Source organism: Galeopterus variegatus, unplaced genomic scaffold, assembly GCF_000696425.1.
Source record: "Galeopterus variegatus unplaced genomic scaffold, G_variegatus-3.0.2 Scaffold1961, whole genome shotgun sequence".
Classification (NCBI taxonomy): Eukaryota; Metazoa; Chordata; class Mammalia; order Dermoptera; family Cynocephalidae; genus Galeopterus; species Galeopterus variegatus.
In genome coordinates this window covers 35,315-55,156 of record NW_007728072.1, presented here as the reverse complement: position 1 = coordinate 55,156, position 19,842 = coordinate 35,315, and the positions used below count along the sequence as shown (strand labels likewise).

The window sequence follows — 19,842 nt, the reverse complement described above, 5'->3', positions numbered from 1 at the left end:
ATTACACCAGCCATCTAGGACAAGATTTATCCATAAAGGAATGAAAATGCAAGGTCTCAAAATTAGCCAGTTCCTCATATTCCTGAGAGATAAGTATTATCTCCTAGCTCAGGTTAGCATCTATTTCACTTTGAGTCTGGTAAATATTGAATGTTGTGTTAATGTCATATTTTAGCACAGCTAACAGCATAAGAGGAACTGTGGGATAATGCCTATTTAGGTCCTTTAAATGTATTGCTCTAATTGTTCAAGGAACTGATTACACTTCCAACATGTGCATTTAGGCACAAAATAATGGTTTGCACAATTAAATAGATTGTTTGCAGGTAGTTTCATTCCAGAAACTAGACATGCTGGGTCTATCCTCCTCACATATCAAGGACAAACTTGCGGGGAAAAAAAAATACCCTAAACACTACTCAATTCAAATCAGAACCCATTAAAGAAAAGGCTAAGGCAAAGGTACCAAAGTTCAGCCCGAGTGCCAATGAATCTGCAAAGGTGCTTTAGAAACATGCAATTACATTTTTTTAAAAACAGACATTTTTACTGTATAGTGTACTGAAAGTTACTATCTACCCTTCATAATAACTATGAATAACCACATATTTGCAATAAGTTTCCTACTTTTCCTTTTGTTTCAGTACTTGACATGTCACAGAAAAATTAATTTCAGAAGTTAGCTTTTTAAATGCTTGCAATTATAAAACTGTTATAACCTTGGAGGAGAAGTTTATCAGGTGATATTTATTTATTCCAAGGTCTTAGAAGAATAATGATAAAGTACTTTGCAGCTTAACACCACTTTGAGTGACTACCAGCCAAACAGCATTACACTCATTTGTTTAAGAAACAGAAGGCCTACTGGGAATCACTGAATTTTGCAACTTTCCAATCATATGATTAAGTATAATCAGGAAAAGACAAGACCTCTAACTTAAAAACATTCCAGTTTTTCAGTGGAAAATAGACATGACCTTTGCACTAGAATATAATCCAACTATGTAAAACTATTGAAATGATAATAAATTTCTTGCTAACTAGTAAGTACCCCATCACACATAAAAGAAGCCAATGCTGGTATGCACCTGCAGTAAGTGATGTTTTTAAGGAGAATTTTTCAATTTCTACATCAACTTTGAAACATTGTATATAATTATGTAGATATAACTACATATAATTACATGGATGATTAAATTACTTGAGCCTTTCTCCTAAAAAAAAAAAAAAAAAAAAAAAAAAAACCTTGGTCTGAAATGGAATTTCCCAAAGTCAGCCAGTACAGAAAAGACAGAAACGTCAGCGTAGAGCAACCTCTCCCTAAACCCACAATGTAAATGCACTTCTTGATGCTTTATGGCCATGCCCTTAAGTCCGGTTCTCCAAAGGTAAGTCTGGTCAATCTACCAACCAGAAACATAAATGAGTGTTCATTTGAGCTATCCAGTTGGAAGTGAAATATCCATAGCCTTTTCCTTTGTTGGTTGGTGTTTGTTGAAACTTGTGACAGCTTTCCTTTTATCCAGGTTTGACAGTATGGTTTGAATTACACCGGGGGAGTGATCTTTAACATATATTCCTATCACAGTGGTGAAGTCCCAGTATTGTCCATCTGAAAATTCACTAAGGGAAAAACAAAAACTGATAATCATTTTTGCAGAAATATCCCTAATTCAAAGTAATAAAGAATTTAGGAAGGAGAAACGGTCCCTTCCTCCTGACTTTGAGCCACCACCAAAACTGAACCATGAGTTATTCTTTTACCAGAATAATTTTTCACTTCATGAACTCATGCCTAATCACCTTACTGAGGAGCATAGGGTTCTTCACCAATTCCAGATGATTTCACTATAATTACTGCTATGTGATTGTATGTCATTATTGTAACAACCGAACATTCACAGGTACCCATTAAAAAAGAGTGATAGTCTCTGCCATTCCATTGATCATACACACTTCTCATATCTTACAAGTCTACTCTTTGCACAGTCTTCAACTTGTGCTCTATTTTGGAAGAGCCATTGAAAATTCAAACTTCTAACTTTTAAGAAGAGAAGAATAGGACAAGGATGTGAAAAGGAGGGTAGTAGAGTTGCCTGTTATTTTTAAACTCCATATAAATAAAGATTTCTCTTGTTCATAGTATTATATGACTACTGTGCTTCCCAAGACTTAAAAGCGACATTTCCCCTATTATTGAAACACTCCTCCTTACTGTTTGAAGCACAGGGTCAATTTGAAGTTCCTGAAGTAGGACTGAAACCACAGTAATGCTGAGGCTCAGTGTGGAATAATATTCTTGGGTCAAATCAAACCATTAGCCAACTGAAAATTATAGAGCATTAAAGGGAAAAAGGGGTGGTATTGTGTTTTATGGGGTGTAGGCTCACAGGAGAAACTACATTAAGCTGGAGAAGTCTAGACGTTTAGATCTCAATGGTATAAAAAAATCTATCAATTGGGGTTTTCACAGAAAAGCAAAGAATTCTCAAATTTATTAAGTTATCCAGAAAAAGATTCAGGGCTCATCTTCATTCATAAAAGGAATCTTTTTTTTTTTCCTTTTTGTCTTTTTTACTGACCGGTAACGGGATCGCAACCCTCGGTGTCGCGCCCATACTGGGGACTGGCAACGGGATCGCAACCCTCCGTGTTGCGCCCGCACCACGCTCAGCCAGTGAGCGGGAACCGGTCTCCACATGGGATCCAAACCCTCGGCGGGAGCGCCACCGCGCTCCCAAGTGGTGCACTCTCCAGTGCGCCACGGGGCCGGCCCAGGAATCTTTTTAAGCACAAAATTTTTATTAGTCTGGTTGGTTTGAGAGCTCTTAAGGGGGAAAAAAAAAAAATCACGTCTAAAAATTGGACATCACAAATGGAAGTCGGAAATTACCACAAAAACATTCTGAAGCAGAGAGTATGTCACAGGAAACAATTCAATTATAGATAGGGCAGCCACTGAGAAAGCAGTATTGGAATAAAGACCAAAGGTGGTGAGGAAATGAGCCATTCAGACAACTATGGCAGTGCATGCCAGGAGGAACATTTAGACAAAGGGAACAGCATGTGCAAAGTCCCTGACAAAGTAGTGTGACTGGCCAGTGACGCTCAAGCAGAGTGAACAAGAGGAAGGAAACAGATAAAATTATAGGGATCATGGTGGATAGTTAAAGAGGGAAGTAAGGGCAGGTGCAGGGAAACCAACTAATTAGGAGGCCTTTGCAGTAATCTAAGTGAGAGATGATCGTTAGCTTGAATCAGGGCTGTGGCAGTACTAAATGTGAGACGTGGTAGGATATCCGAATATCTTTGAGGGTAAAATAGATTGAATTTTCCAATTGATCATATTATAGATGTACAGAAAAACAGGAGTTGAGGAAGACTCCAATGTTTCTGACTCAAGCAACTGGAGTTGTTTATTGACTTGGGGAACTCTGTAGCAGGAGCACATCTGGAGCTCAGTTTTAGATATGTTAATTTCAAGACTGCTACTAGCTCTCCAATTGTAATGGGCCCTCCATATCTGCAGGCTCTGAATTCACAGATTCAGTCAATCACAGGTCAAAATATTTGAGGGAAGGGGACAATAAAAATAACAACCCAACAATAAAAATGATATAAATTTTAAAATACAGTATAACAACTATTTACATAGCATTTACATTGTATTAGATATTATAAGTAATCTAGAGATTATTTAAAGTAAGTCGGAAGTCTACGGCTATAACACCCTGAACACTCCTGATTTCATCTGATCTCACAAGCTAAGCAGAGTCAGGCCTGGTTAGTGCTTGGATGGGAGATCACCTGAGAATACAGGATGCTACAGGCTTTAAAAATAAATAAGTAAATAAAGTATATGGGAGGATATGCATAGGATATATGCAAATACTGCACCATGTAACATCAGGGCCTTGAGGTTCTAAGGATTTTGCCATCCACTGGGGTCCTGAAACCAACCCCCCACAGATACCAAAAAATGACTGTATTTGTTTCCAATTAAATAAGGAAAGATGTCTAGACTAGAGATATAAATGATGAATTATAAATGATAAATTGATGAATCAGTTTGAAACTTTAAACACAGGTCCTTTTCTGAGCTTTATCAGTGGTGTGCTGGGTACCTTGCATTTGTCATTCTACAGCTGTCCATCAGTCAGAAAGAGATGAATTGTAACAGAAGCCCATCTTTGGTCAATAATCTTTCTAAGAAAGTATTATATTCAGACAAGTTGTTTCTAAGATAATCAATTCTCAACTAATCACACATTCAACAAATATTTATTGAGCACCTGTTACAAACCAGGCACTGCAAGGCACTGGAAATACCATAGTGAAAAGACAGACATAGTGGCTCCTATCTTCAGATGAATTGTGGTAATGAAGGAGACAAAGGAAAACAATAATATCATATATACAATTAATTAATTTGTAGTGTTTATGGAAAGGCTATATAACAGAAGTTACAGTATAGACTATATCTAAGTAATTTTTCTTCCTGGACAGCTTTTTCCTGACACATGGTAGACTCCCAATGCTCTCTCCAGCAGCACAGTCTCCTGGGGAGCAACTATGTCAACAAAATCGCACATGTACTCCCAAGGAAATAAAATCTTTAATAATGGCAAAGTATTCAAGACCACCATAACCTTTAAGAATCTTAGATGAAAATACTATGACCATTTCAGCCAACATTCAATTACCTATATAATGAACTGTGATTTCCACCACCCTTCTTGGACCAGGGGTCATGTAAAACAAAGTGTAGTCTGCATTTGGCTGAAAGAAAAAACAGAAAACTACACCTGAATTCTACACTATGGTAACTACTCACAGAATTTCAAGATGAACATAAGAATCAAAGAAGTTCTTAGAGTCACCACTGACTACACCAGCATACACACAGGAATGAAATCTTAGAGCTATAAAATACGCATGATGTAAGAGAAGATGCCACCCATATGACCCTCATTTGACAGAATAGAAAACTCAAGTTCAGGAAGACTACGTGACTTGCTCAAAGTTAAACAGCTAGTGAACAGCAAAGCCTGGCCTAAGCCAAAATCTCCCCACACTTAACTCAGGCTGCACCAGCATGATTCTCGTTCTGTATTGTCCTATCAGAAATTAGGTAAAGAGAACAAAATGGAGTTACTAGCAAAAGTATTTGCTCTGGAATCCTTCTTTGGGAGGATGTTTTGTGAGTTAAAAGTGTTCTTTACAGAAGATTTTTAGTATAGAGGTTACTGATTCTGAGAGATGGAAATAGGAGGCAATTACTGAATCATGGGAATGGGCCCCCAAAGAGTGAAGAATGGGGAGCTTCAAGAAAGCATAAGAGATGGAGGAGCAGAAATTTGCTATGAAAATCTTCTTAATTAGAAGAAGAAAATATTAATTAGCTACTAGCTATTTAATAGCAGTTAAAACAAGCACACCCGTTATAGGTGTCTATTAGAAAGAGAATCACCCAGCAAATGGAAAATAAAATATTTAAAAATGAGTTCTCTTTCCTTAACACTACTGTGAGGACCAGGAGTAAAACCTAATGCCTTTTTTTCTGAACCTGATTTAAGTTATGGAAGATAAGAAATTCTCCATGGGTTCTACTAAACTTTTTTTTTTTTTTTTTTGTCCTTTTTGAGACCGGCCGCACCGTGCTCAGCCAGTGAGCGCTGTGAGCGCACTGGTCATCCCTATATAGGATCCGAACCTGCGGCGGGAGCGCTACTGCGCTCCCAGCACTGCACTCTCCCAAGTGCACCACGGGCTGAGCCCTCTACTAAACTTTTTTTTTTTTTTTGTCCTTTTTGAGACCGGCCGCACCGTGCTCAGCCAGTGAGCGCTGTGAGCGCACTGGTCATCCCTATATAGGATCCGAACCTGCGGCGGGAGCGCTACTGCGCTCCCAGCACTGCACTCTCCCAAGTGCACCACGGGCTCAGCCCTCTACTAAACTTTTTAAAAGCAGGTGTATCTGCAAGGATAAGCTACCTAGAAGTTCTTGGTGAGGAATAAAAGCTTCTTCACCATTACCAAATGAATTAATTCATAAAACTTTTCCAGTACTAAAATTCCAAATGGCTGAAGACATTCGATAATACTTAAAGTTGTAGAAATAAGAATAAATTCATAAACCTATAAAGCATAAGTCTGAGTAAGTAAACTACATAAAATCCAACTAACCTAACAAAGACTTGATTACAAATGGTATAATGTATGAAACTTTTAAGATATGCCTCAGAACATAAAGTTCTTCCCTTAACTCTTGAAAGAGTCTTCATCCAGAAGAGGAAAAGCTATTGGGTTACTGCTTCTTTATATTTCATTTGCTCTTACCAATCATAGATGATTAAAAAAAATTGCTTTCTTACTCTATAATGACCTATGTAGAACTGCAACAGCAAAAACAGATCCCTTTCCATCTCCAACTACAGAAGACTTTCACCTACCTTTATCTTTTCTTACACTTAAAGCTGAGGTCAGTACTTGGTTTTCCTCCTTCCTCAGATTGTAAGGTATTATAGTAAACTCACTTCAAACTTTTCAATAATATACAGAGATACAGTTTTTTGCTCACTGCTGTACTCCCAGCACCTAAAACAGTGCCTGATGTATACTACTCATTCAAAAACCACTGACTGAGTTGAATTGATTTGAAATAAATTATAGATAAAAGGCATATCTTAACATTATTTTTCTGTGAAAGTGAAATACATTGGTATCTCCACAAAATGTTGACAATAAGAGACGAACGACTGCATTATATCAAAGTCTTTACATTACATGATTGGTATATGACACAGAAGATTTAGTCAGCAGTGTATAACTGAATGTGTATGCAAATAAAAGCTCCATTATCATGACATTAATGAAACCTTATGTAATGCTTGACAATTTACAAAGCATTTCCACATATATACATACACATGAATGTATATAAATAAACATGATATAATTATACATATATTGTATAATATATTTACATATATTACACGGTTTATATAGCATACATTTATATTATATGTAGTAGGCATTATAATCCACTCTTTATCACTAATGAAACCAAAGTTCTAAGAAACGAGTGTCATGCAGCTAAAGGGCAACAAAGTCTGAAAACTCGGGTCTCTAAACTACAAATTAAGGTGAAATTTCTGTTTGCTTTCAGCTGGATATTTAAAAGATGGCAGGTTTCTACTTGAAATAATAACAACTTTGTGGTAACCATCATTGTCTTCACAACCTCCCACCTAACAGGGAATGGGGTAATAAATCAGACAAGATCATACAAGATACCCTGACATGTGGAGATTATGGAAACATATCTCTTGGCTATCATCTTTGGGTGCTTGAGTTTATTATCTCTTTAAAATATTTTACTATTAAATAGCATATAGAGATTTACTTCTAATTCCTCATAAAATTCAAAATTATAACAACACAGATCAATAAAACAATGTTCCAGCAGTGAAATAAGGGGTAGCCTGCATCCATGTCAATGTAAAAGAAAAGAAGAAATAGAACCATTTATTCCTTATCTCAGCCAGTATCATGCTCACCGGCTACTCAAAGTGCTAAGGCTAGAGAAAGGCACCCCACAGCTCAAGTCTCCTGCTCTGCACTTGCTTCCCAGGTCACCTGCAAACCATCAGCCATGCCTCACCTCGCTGTCTCCTTCCACTCCATCTCCTGCCCATCCACGGCCAGAAGCTCATCCAGTTCAGTGAAGAGCTGAGGGGGTGCGGGGCTGTCATCCTCCTCTCCCAAGATGAATCTGATGCGTTCTGCAGCAGGAGAGACTGCAGAAGTGAAAATACTGTGGTTAAACATTGGCTGGACAACCCTGAGGAAAGTGTAGCTCCGGGCTCTTCCTCTCTCCCCAAGGTTATTAGGCTTCTCTTCCACATTTTCAATAGACATCTTTTTTGCTGAGCCTCACTTATCCCCAATAAAAAGCCCCAAAAAATCAAAGCCCTTCTCTCTTCCTTTGGTTCTGAATTGTATCTCGGTTCTCCACCACTCTCCAGGACAGCACTCCAGTTCTGTGTGTGTGTGACAATGAACCTTTAGCTCTCAGATGAGCTGAGGTCCAACACACAACTTCCCCTTCCTTCCCACTAATGGCTCATCCAAAATTATTAGACAGAAACAGCTTCAGCCAATCGCTTTTTCATGAGGTAGTGGGAGGAGCAACAGAGTACCCCAATCCTGAGTTTCCCCTAGGTCCTCACCTCCCACTCACCCACCCTCTGTCCAGTGCCTAAAGCCCAATCCCCCACAAGCTCCTCGCTGCCCATAACTGCCTAACTACAAAGTTGATGAAGGAATATTTAACAAGATGGGGACTCTTTACATAATGGCAGTACCCAAAAATGTTTAGTCACACTTCGATGCATGTGAAAAACAAGCCCAAGTAAAATATTGTACACCTGAGGGGGGGAAAAAGAACATTTTCCAACACACTCAAGCACGTAATTGAATGCCCTACTAGCTCCTTTTGACCCCATCTCCTGAAAATCATGTAATGAAAAATTAACTAGAATTTCCCCCAGGTCGTGGGTTATTTTTTCTTTCTTAAAAGCAAGAGAGAAAAAAAAAATTTGGAAATTGATGATCATATTCCAAGGCTCAAGAATATTCCAAAATCCCTGAGTAAAACCAAGAACATATATACATGTGAATGCAATTCAAGTATAAATATATATATACATATATATTTGTGTGTATGTATATACGTATGTATACACAGATTTGTAGAAATAGATGTACACAAACAACATAATAAAACGAGAAAATCCCTACCATCTGAAAACTACTGTAATATGGGAGAGAATAAAATTCTATAAATCAAAATTTATTTGCTACAAATAAACCCATGAAAAATATACAACCTAACTAGTAATCAAAACTAATTATTTTTAAAAAGTAGATATTTTATCTATTAAAATAGCAAAAATGAAAAAGAATAATAATGTCTAATATGGGCAAGTGTTTAAGAATCATGTGCCAGCACCTCCTCATTTATGTCGCTGATAGAAGCCTAAACAAGAACACGTCTCCAAAGGGAAGATATATAAATGTTTTTAAAGTGAATACAGTGTGTCCTCTGAGCCAGCACTTCTTCCACTGGAAATACATTCATTCCAAATAAATAACAGTTATCCCAAAGATTTAGCTACATTTAGTGATCATTGCAGCATTGTTTATAATCGCGAAAAAGAGAAAAATCTTAAATGTCCAAAAAGGAGGATTAGTTAAATAAAGTATGGTACAACTATATGGCAATAACATACCATGCAGTCATAAAACATGAAGTCAAGATTACTGGGTTTGGTTTTGTTTTTTTTGACATGTATACCATATAAAATTAAATTTAAAAAATCATAAGCATAAAGCAAGTCCATTCTAGTAAAGAAAAAATACATATGTATTTCTATAAAATAAAGCCTGGAATTGAGGCAGCCCTCACTTTGCTCAGTTCTGATATATGTGTATTTCAGCAACCACAATTTAGTTAAACAACACTAGCCCCCTGATAGCATAGTTCAAATTTCAGTTAACATGTTAAACGAGTATTAACCACAATTGCATAAAGTACAAATTTGCTGCTTGCTCTTCAGTCAATAAATCACTACATAACTAACAGATGTGCCTGATGATCGTTGGCCAATCGTAGCACTTCCTCTAAAGTCTGTCAGTGATGGGTCCCTGCATGTCTGTTAAGTTCACACACAGACAGCAAAGTGGGTAGTTGTGTTACCTTCTTGTTTCCCAATGATAAATCCAAATGACATGGATAATCAAAAGAGGGAATTGGCCAGCAAAATGAAAATATAGCCCAGAGACAAAAATTGATAATATTGGTAGTGAAATTTGTATCAAGTATAAACGGAGCTATAGAAGACATAGCTGCCCATGGAATGCTGACAATGATTCCAGTCATCATTTGGGAGAGTCAGAGGAACTTAGCTAAGGCAAACTCATCAACATAAATAAGGAAAGTGGTTGTAATGAAAAGAATGATGATGTCCTAGAGCAAGTGACACTGGCAAAAAACTTCACATTAAAGAAATTCTAGGAGACATTTCTTGAAATGGAAAGCACAAAGGATAAAATTCTATAAGCTGATCCAAACTTAGACAGCATGAGAATTTAGTTACAGGAAAAAAAAAAAAAAAAAAAAAAAAAAAGCTCGCTCCATCTCATAAGTTGTACAATAAGAAGAAGGCAAGCACTATTCAAACTGATCCTGATAGGATTTTACAAAGAAATAAACTACTCTAATCTCAACACTTCTAAAGTTTCAAATTATCATATGTTAAATAAATATCAGTTCTATTTTTTTTTAATTTCCCTGTACTTCTATAGCCAAAAACAAGAGAGATTTTAGTGATTTGAAAATTTTTCATAGGGCAACAGTAACTTTTCCCATTGATTATTAGGATCACTTTGCATAATTTCAGCTTGCATGGTCATTTTTATGGTCCTGCACTGCTGAGCAAAGCAAGGACTGCCTGTATATACAGGCATATTTAAATATATAAGTATATTTTAAATGTTACACAGTTTATCTCTAGGGCTTCTATTTCCTTTCATTCCCTTTTCTATAAATCCTAAAGTGTGTACAATTCATTCATGTATTCATTCAGCAAATATTTATTGAATGCTGTCTTTGCTCTAGACAGGCTTTTCATTAGGCTCTGAAGATAAAGCAAATGTCAAAAAAGATCCCTGTTCTTACTGAGTTTACATGCAAGTAATGGAAATAAACATTAACTAAGTAATTAATTTGTTAAGTGAATAAATAAATTAGTACATAAACCAAAGCAAGAAAAAATATCTGCTAACTACAACTACCTGAAGAACATTAAAATGAGGTTATTGAACACATATTAACATAAGGTACAGTGCAGATGCTTTACTTCTATAATTAGAAAAAAAATGGCTTGGAAATTTCTTAATATCTCTGGGAGAAAAAAAATCTAAAGTTCCAGGAATTTTGCGTAAAATCACTTGCAATGTCTTTTTAGCCAAGAAACAAAGTGTAATTATCTTAGGGGACTAGGGAGGGCGTGAAAATGAAGAAATGACGGGCAGAAATTGGAGTGTGAACAATGCTTCTAAGGAGTAGAGTGGTCTGTCACATTACCAAAATTGTATTCACTCACTTTATTCATTGTAGTCATTCTGAAACTGACCATCTCAAATTTGAGTTACTTTTCATCAACATTCAACATCAAAAATCCCTAAGGTAGAACTAGCTGTCAGAAGGGAGAAGTCTACAGTTAGACAATCAACTTTTTGTCCATTTCTAAAGATGCAATGTATGTTTGTCCCCACCTCTAACAGAGAATAAATGTTTCTCTTGCTTAAAAAACGTATCCTGCATAGACAGCACATACCCCTGCTTGCCTCTAATCCATGGAGCGTTACTCTGTGGTCTGGCCTTCTCAATTTAGAAAACACAAATCATTACTTATTAGACAGTAACTCAGCAGGGACTTTTGCAAAATGTAATGGAAAAAGGATATAACATTTCCTTTAGGTCTTACTGTGTAGGTACCATGCCTAACACCTTTCATACCAGTCATCAATCCTTTTGGGATTAAAATTCCAAAAATAATTGCACTCATTGAGACTAATAGTATAGACTGTCAAGCCAGACTGCCTGGGTCTGAATCTCAACTCTGCTATTTATTAGCTGTGTGACCTGAGACATGTTAATTAATCTGTCTGTGTCTCAAGTTCCCCACCTGCAAAATGGGATGATGATAATTACTATAGCAGCTACAACATAAGGTTTAAATTAGTTTTAAAATTACTAGTGCTTACTAGCAAAACCAGCTTAGTGTCTAAGAAAATCCTCAGATATTGGCCTTAAAAGCCCCTGTACAAGTATGTTAAAAATATATAAGGTAGGAAAGAAAAAAGCCAAAAGCTCTGCATATTTTACTTCAGTGAATTAAGTAGCTTCAGTGATGAGAACGCAAAAGTGTACCTACTTTCCTGGAAACAGACAATAGAGAACAAAGGGGAAATAATAAAATCCCCTTAGCCTAATATGGGGTGGCGGACGGGGGGTACCAGGAATGTCAGAAAATCAACTTGCATTACATACGAATAGATTATGATTCTAAGTAATAACTAACCTAACTTCATCATAAAAGAAAACCTGAAGAAAAATGAGATAGAGATTTGCAGGGAGAGAAACTATCAAGTTAATCCAATCACCTTTGTCAGAATAGAAAGCCTGTGGATCAAAGTGAAGTTAATGCTTCTAGTCTGCCTTGATTTTTTTAAAACTCTGTCCTCTGGTTAGAATGTGTTTTGGCTTTTCTTTTCTTTTCTTTTTTTTTTTTAATTTTAACATTTACTTGTATATATTTGTAAGGAACAGTGTGTTTTTTCGACACATGCATGATTCACTTAGGGTAGGCAGCATGGTTTTGTACCCATTAGTGCTCTGGCTTTCCTTAATTGCTGTAGAATTTCCTGGAGGGTCCTATATCAATGTGGTCATCTCTAACTAGTGTCCACGTGCAGATGACAAAGTGGTGGTCTATAGGGGTTAGGGGGAGACTCAGTGCTCACAAATCCCCACTGCTGACAAGAAGCTAAATACGTGGCAGGAATGCTGCCCGAACCCACTCCCACCACCAGCATCACAGCAGACCTCACCTACACATCATCGCATTCATTCCTGCTGAGCCTGAACTTGGCCTCAGAGTTCATGTGGGCAGCCACTATCCATCAGTCAGAGACAGTAAAGGACATGACACCTCTCTGCCATCCCTGACTACAACACAGTCCACTCTCAGTTTGCCTTTCATGTCACTCTGGCCCCAATCTGTGTGTCCCACCTTGTCTCCCACAGTCACCCCGAATTGTCTTGTGATTGATGGAAGAACATAACTGCTCATTTTCCAATCTTTCTTTTTCCAATCATTCTTCCTATGTAGAATATTAGAATACTGTCTTATCTCCTCTCTAACTCTGACTCAGTTTCCCAGTTAAAAATTCTACCTTTTCTAGTATCTTATACTGACCATTCACAGAAATTTGGATCTCTCCTTTATTCAAACCACAGTAACACTGTGTATCTGAACTACTTGTTTAGGAACAAACAAATGCATGCCCTGCTCATTATTACCTAACTTTTTTACAACTAACTTCTCTCCTCAAACTCCTGGAAGGCAGGGCCTGTATTTTATCTGCCCTCCTGAAAGATCAACACAGTATCATGCATGTAAAAGTTGCTTTAAATATTAAATTATTAATTTAAGGCTGAATAAACCTTAGATATGTTCAAGTGCATAAAAACATAACCATTTGCAAAAGAAAGCTTGCATTAATAACTCAAACAGAAAATATCTGTTTTGAAAAGTATCCTTATTCTACCCTTCCCCTTAATCCATTTTTGTATTAGCAGCATGTGACCAAAATACACTAGCCATTCAATGTTGAGCAAGCCACAAGTAAAAAAAAAAAAATGGATACTTTGGGTAACCTATTTTCTCTGCTAGAAGTAATCTCTCCCCACCCCAATGGACCACAACACTTAATCTACATATCTATTAAGACATTTCATATCCACCTGCTTTGTGTTTTATTCATTGCAATGCTGTATATCTTCACTAAGCAAACCATCTGGTTCATCCCTTACCTAAACTCTTAGTGCACAGTAAAGTTACACTAAAAAGAATGGATGAAAAAATGAGTAAGAGAATAAATGAAAGAACGAAAAAAAAGTATTCTGCCCCAGTTCCTCAAAAGAGATCTTTCTCTGCTTCTTTTCTCTGGCTCTTTTTAAGTGCAACTTGGAAAATGACTTGGCCTAACAAAATGGAAATCCTAAGGCTTAGCAATAATGCACTTCCATTTGGTAACTTAATTAATACTTATTAGTTTTTTAATGTATGCTATACAGCATGGTATTTGTTGAAAGATCACAAATTATTTTTAAGATAAAGTTTCTGTCCTCAGGAACCTATGGATAAGAAGAAAACACATAATAGGAAAAATGCTAACAATAAAAATATAATATTCAATAACCAACATTTTTTAATGATTACACTATACCAGGCATGGTGTTTAATGTTTTCCATTCATTAATATTTATTTACGCAAGACTATGAAATAGCTACTATTATTATTCTCTTATATTTTAGATAGGGAAACTGAGTATTAAGAACGTTAAGGAATTCCCCAAGATCACAGAACTAGTAAGTGAAATGACTTCAAACCACCTGTGTTATTTCCAAGACCATTTCTTAGCCACTGCGCTGTAATGGGTGATCCCATTTTTTTTTAATTAAAAGAATTAAAAGAAAAACCTGATCAGATGGCCATATGAAAGTACAGACAGTAAATGTATTGGATTTCAGAAGAGGCAGAAATCACAATGGCATATTAAATAGTCTTTAAGTAAATTAATTGAACATTTGGTTCATTATGCACCAAAAGGCAATCTGTGGATATGCCCTTTTGTTTTCAGTCTAGGAAGCATCCCACTGTGGCCACCCTGCAGGTTACCAAAAAAAAAAAAAAGATTTTTTAATAGAAATAATGATCATAACGAACGATTCATAGTGAGCAGGACAAGTCTACATATAAATTCCCTTCAGTGGGTTAAATGAGGACTTCTGGATCTTATATTTTTCCCTGGCAAAGTTCATAATCTGGTAAAGTCTTAGCTCTCAAACCAAAGTATAAAAAGAAGTAACTATTTATTTCTGTAAGTTATTAACGTGCTACTATCAATGGTTTACATAGTTATCATTCTAAGTATTCATTTCCATCCTTCATTCTGAGACAAAGTTTTGTAGGTAGATATGATGGTTGTTAAAACTTCCACAATTATCTAATTTATCAGACCACTGTAGCACTCTAAAAATACACTGAACTTCATTTTCATATTTATAAGAAATGAGAAATAACTAGATGAATAAAGTTTTATAAACACACAAATGTTTAACTCTCTCTCTCTCTCTCTCTCTCTCTCTCTCTCTCTCATGTGCCTATCTGTTAATCTTGCTCACTCAGCACCCCTGATCTCTTTTTCATTAACATCATCCCATTTTCCTTTGGAGGACCATCTGCACACTTGTAAATCCATTGGGCTGAACCCAACACCTATGACCTAGGTCTGGACAATGAGAATATAACAACTCCTGACCAGAGCAATTCATTTTTGAGTGAATACTTTACTTAATCCAGGCCAATCAGAGTAAATAAGTGTCAGTCTTTTGCTGCAACTACTAGGAAATAAATCTTTACTTTATGCTGAGATGCTAAGATGGTAGTAAAAGCTGTGAAGTGCAGATGAACATCTTGCAACCCTAAGGGAAAAGGCTGCCTGAGAATAAAGTAAACATGGAAGAACTCAGAACCAAGGCAGCGATAGGTTCCTGATGCCATTATTTGATCACCTAGATCCAGCCATACCCGAAGACATTGCTTTTTAATCATACATGCCTTTTGATTAATCAATTGCCTTTTAGATTAAAAACAAAATTGCTTAAAGCAATCTGAGCTGAATTTGTTGTCAGTTAAAATCAAAAGAGTCCTAATATACACTTCTGCGATCCCATTTTAATAGGTTAGAGTAGAGCTAATTTCCATGTACTCGGTGCGTCATCAAATTAATTGCATTGAAGAACTTTTTTTATAGAATTCAAGTTTTGAAGTGATCGTACAAGTCATCTAGACTTTCTCCATTCGTTAACCTACCTTTACCTCAACCAATTCAGAAAATTACTATCAATTTACACACTGGTAGGCTTTAGATAGGTAAATTAGATGGTTACTTTTTCTGTTTCAAATTAGCTATGAAACTGAAACAGCCAAAAAGCATTCATTAAAATGGATAATTTTAAACATACATAGGTATCCATTTATTAATAAGCTCCTACGCAAGAAAAGCTGTCAATTATCACAATTATCTTTAATATGCCATGACATTATTATTCAGCTGTAGAGAGCCAACAGCACTAAGAGCCTGGATTTCAGAATACTAACAAACTATCTTACTTTAGGAGCAGAGTAAGTTCAACATCAGCTAGCAAGAAGTGATGAAAAACTGGAGTTTACTCCGATATTTTTGGGAAATATCAGTACTTTAGACTTTCATCTTCAAAATGTAGAAAAAATAATTTACCTAGGGCTTACATTACAAAAACGTTATCAGGACTCAGGTCATATCTCTAAGATACTCAGAATTCTTTAGAACAAAAAGATGGCATTCCTTATATTCCCTAACTTACTGGGTCTTCTTCCTTCATAACTTCTGCCAACACAGTGAGTTGAAAAAATTAAAACTAGGACCTTTGTCAGTGGTGTTAACGTGTGTCTTTATTTAAATGCTGCCAAACCATTCACAAAGAGGTAGCCTCAGTGATGGTCCAATATATCTGGTCTATGAAATTCCAAGACACACCATATTAAAAAACCATTGGCTCACAGCCTTTTTGGTCTGCTGATTCTTTATTAATTATTCAAATTATACTAGTTAATTATATTATTAATATTATTTCAAGAATCTCTATCAGAGAGAGCAGTAAAATTCAAATTAGTCATTTGGTTTTCAGCAGCCTCTGTGGCCACTTAAACTAAGTAACTGAGCTAACTAATGATGAAATGAAACTTTTTGACTTTTTTGCTGGACCTTACCTTCCACGACACCATTTTTCCTACTTTACTTAATCCAAGTTTGCATGGTATTCATGAGCCTATGAGAAAAAAAATGGGCTCACAGAAACAGCAATAACTCAATTTCCCTGACTGTTGTCCAGCTGCATATCACATGACTACATCCCCCGGATAAATCCACCTCCCTGTATTTGCTGGGTCCCCAAGGGATGTTTCACCAGATTCACCCTTACAGACATGGTCCCCAGAGCCCAGCATGGCAATCTCAAAATCCTGCCAAGTATGTTTGCTCCCATAGTTCCCAAGGAGGCAATACTCAAGCTGCCAAAGCAACACAGTAGTGAAAACAAAACAGGAGACAAAGAAGTCTGGATGGACATTGACAGATAACAAGGGTGCGATGGGTCAGTACCAAGTTCAGAGTGTGGGTCTGTCCCTGCTTGAGTCCTAAATTACGTCTCTGACACCTACCACATGCCAGGGAATTTCCAGAAGAAAAGAAAAGTAAGGACTGAAGTTAAGGAAGAGGAATTCCTACAACCACGTCCATTCACCCACATTTAACCACCAGGGTGTATCTGCCTTGTTAAAATTACAAGGTACCCAACACCCTAAGTATCTGGATAATAATTACTTTTAGTCGTTTTTAACTTCCTCTAGTCCTTTGTTTGGATCAAATTACTTTCCCCAATGATTCAATTATATCCAGACCCTTCCTTTAGTAAATTAATAAGTTCTTTTTTGTTTGTTTTGTTTGTTTATTCCAGTTATAATGGGGTTTCTTCACCTGTAACCAAAGGCTTACTAATTTATACAATATACATAGAAAAAAAACCCAGAAGGATATACTCTTAATGTTAACAATTATTATCCCTAAATGGTAGAATTATTGATGATTCTTATTTTCCTCATTTTGCTTGTGTGTAAGTTCTAAATTTTCTAAAATTAGCATTAATGTCATACTTATAAGGAAAGCAAACCAATTAAGGTTTTTTAATTGATAAATTGAGAACAGTCATGTCAAATTAATGCCAGACAGTACCCTACAGTATTTGAAATTGCAGAATCAAATTATCTTTCTCAACAAATGTCCAGTGCAAACATGACCCTACATCACTTGCCCATACTGCTGTCTAGGACTGGGATTGCCAGTTCTGAACCATGTAACAGGAATGGCCATTGTTTGGAAAGCTAGTTGACTGAGCAGCCACACAAGTCTAAAAATAATCCCTGGGCACAGAAATATGGGGATGGGGAGTGTAAGGCTTCATGCAAGTAGCAGAGGAAAGTAGGATACTTTCTGTAAACAGAACAGGACCCACTCATTATTAAAATGGTGAAGAATATGGCCACCCAGCAACTTTTTCCTAAAAGATGTAAAAGTTCCTTGTGCGTTGGTCATAGCCACCATTTGCATTTTTCTTTAATTTTTCACTCCCTACTTCACTTCTCTTTGCTCTGCCAGAGCTGTCAATAACAAGGTTTATATGATGAATCACTCTGCTTAAGAGTGAACACATCAGCATTTTCTCCAGGTTCAACTCAGACCAATTATCAGCACAACTTATACCCCAAGGTTTCTAAAGTCAGACACAATTCTCATCAACATTAGGAAATCTTCAAGATTCCCAAAATAAACTCTACAGATTTGCTCAAGTGCAACTATTTTCTATACAAAGCAGCTAAATTTACAGTTCCAATATTAGTCAGAACCACCATGCTAATGCTGCCATCAGACATGCAAAAGAAGATATCCTCCTTTCTGCAGATCTCTTTCAAAATGCATAAGAATGTAAAGGCACCAAGCCTTAATGAATCTTCAGGACTTCTGACTTCACCCCGTACTGCCAAAAAATTCTACCCACCTTAACTGGATAGCAATATTGAGAAATGTGGTTCAAAATATAATCTCTCAAAAAGGAGGAAATAGGGAATTGAGGCATTAAGGAAACATTACATTGGTGCCTGTTCTTTCTTTTAAAAAAAAAGGTGACAAAAAAAATGGTGATATTCCCACAGATGTATTATTGCTCTAAGGATTTTGATAGAACTCTCAATGTAACATAGAAATTTCTATAAGATTCTACAATAAGCTTTTCTTCTTTTCTGCCTTATTTACTTCTGTTCTGAGTTGAGGGTCCAAAATAAGTGGCAGTGATCCTCAACTTCTGTGAAGTTGAATTATATTCTCATTGAAGAAAAATATATGTAACAGGTTCCCCAACACTTCTACTTGATATCTATGGATTCACTATTCTCCGACAACATAATGCTTCATTCACCTTGTACTACGGTTTGAATGTTTGTTCCTTGCAAAACTCATGTTAAAATGTAATTGCCATTGTGACAGTATTGGGAGGTGGGACCTATAAGAGGTGTTTAAGATATGAGGGCTTCACCTTCATGAATGGACTAATGCCATATCTTGAAACTGGGTGCACCCCCTCTTGCTCTCTTTCATGCTCTATTTGCCCTTCCACCATGTGATTCCTTCTGCCATACTGTATGCATCAAGAAGGCCTCGCCAGATGTTGGCACCTTGATATTAAACTTCCCAACCTCCAGAACTGAGGGCCAATAAATTTCTTTTCATTATGAATTACCCAGTCTGTGATATTCTGTTATAGCAGCACAAAACAAACTGAGACCTTGTTTTATTTATTTGAGAAACTACATAGGGAAGTGATAGAGTTTGGACCTGTTGTCACCCCAAATCTCATATGGAAATCTGACCCCAGTGTGGCAGTGTTGGGAGCTGTTTGAGTCACAGGGGCGGATCCCTCATGAATGTATTAATGCTCTCCCTGGGTATAGGCATAGTGAGTGAGATCTCGCTCTATTAGTTCTCACGAGAGCTGGTTGTTTAAAAGACCCTGGTACCTCCTCTCTCTCTTGCTTCCTCTTGCCATGTGATCTGTTTGTATCCGCCAGCTACCTGCCACTTTCCACCATCAGTAGAAGCAGCCTGAGGCCTGTGTCAAATGCAGCTGTGCCAGAATCATAAGCCAAATAAACATGTTTTTTATAAATTACCTAGTCTCAGGTATGCTGTTACAGCAATGCAAAAACAGACTAATACAGGAAGCCAACCAGTGGTACATGTCCATTGATCAGCAAAGACCTGAAAACCAGGCCAGAAACTAGAAAAACCCTTGTAAAACCTGCATTCAACTACCTAAGAAACAGCACATGAAT

General features: G+C 36.8%; 1 protein-coding gene across 2 annotated transcripts in view; it reads right to left on the bottom strand.

The window, feature by feature from the left end:
- Positions 1–7,920, bottom strand: part of SLC4A4 (solute carrier family 4 (sodium bicarbonate cotransporter), member 4) — a 209,139-nt gene extending 201,219 nt beyond the window's left edge. For both annotated transcript variants that reach the window (XM_008579814.1, XM_008579815.1), the window contains exon 1: positions 7,664–7,920. In XM_008579814.1, coding sequence (XP_008578036.1) covers positions 7,664–7,920 — 257 coding nt within the window. The remainder of the gene's footprint in view (positions 1–7,663) is intronic.
- Between the last annotated feature and the right edge of the window lie 11,922 nt (positions 7,921–19,842).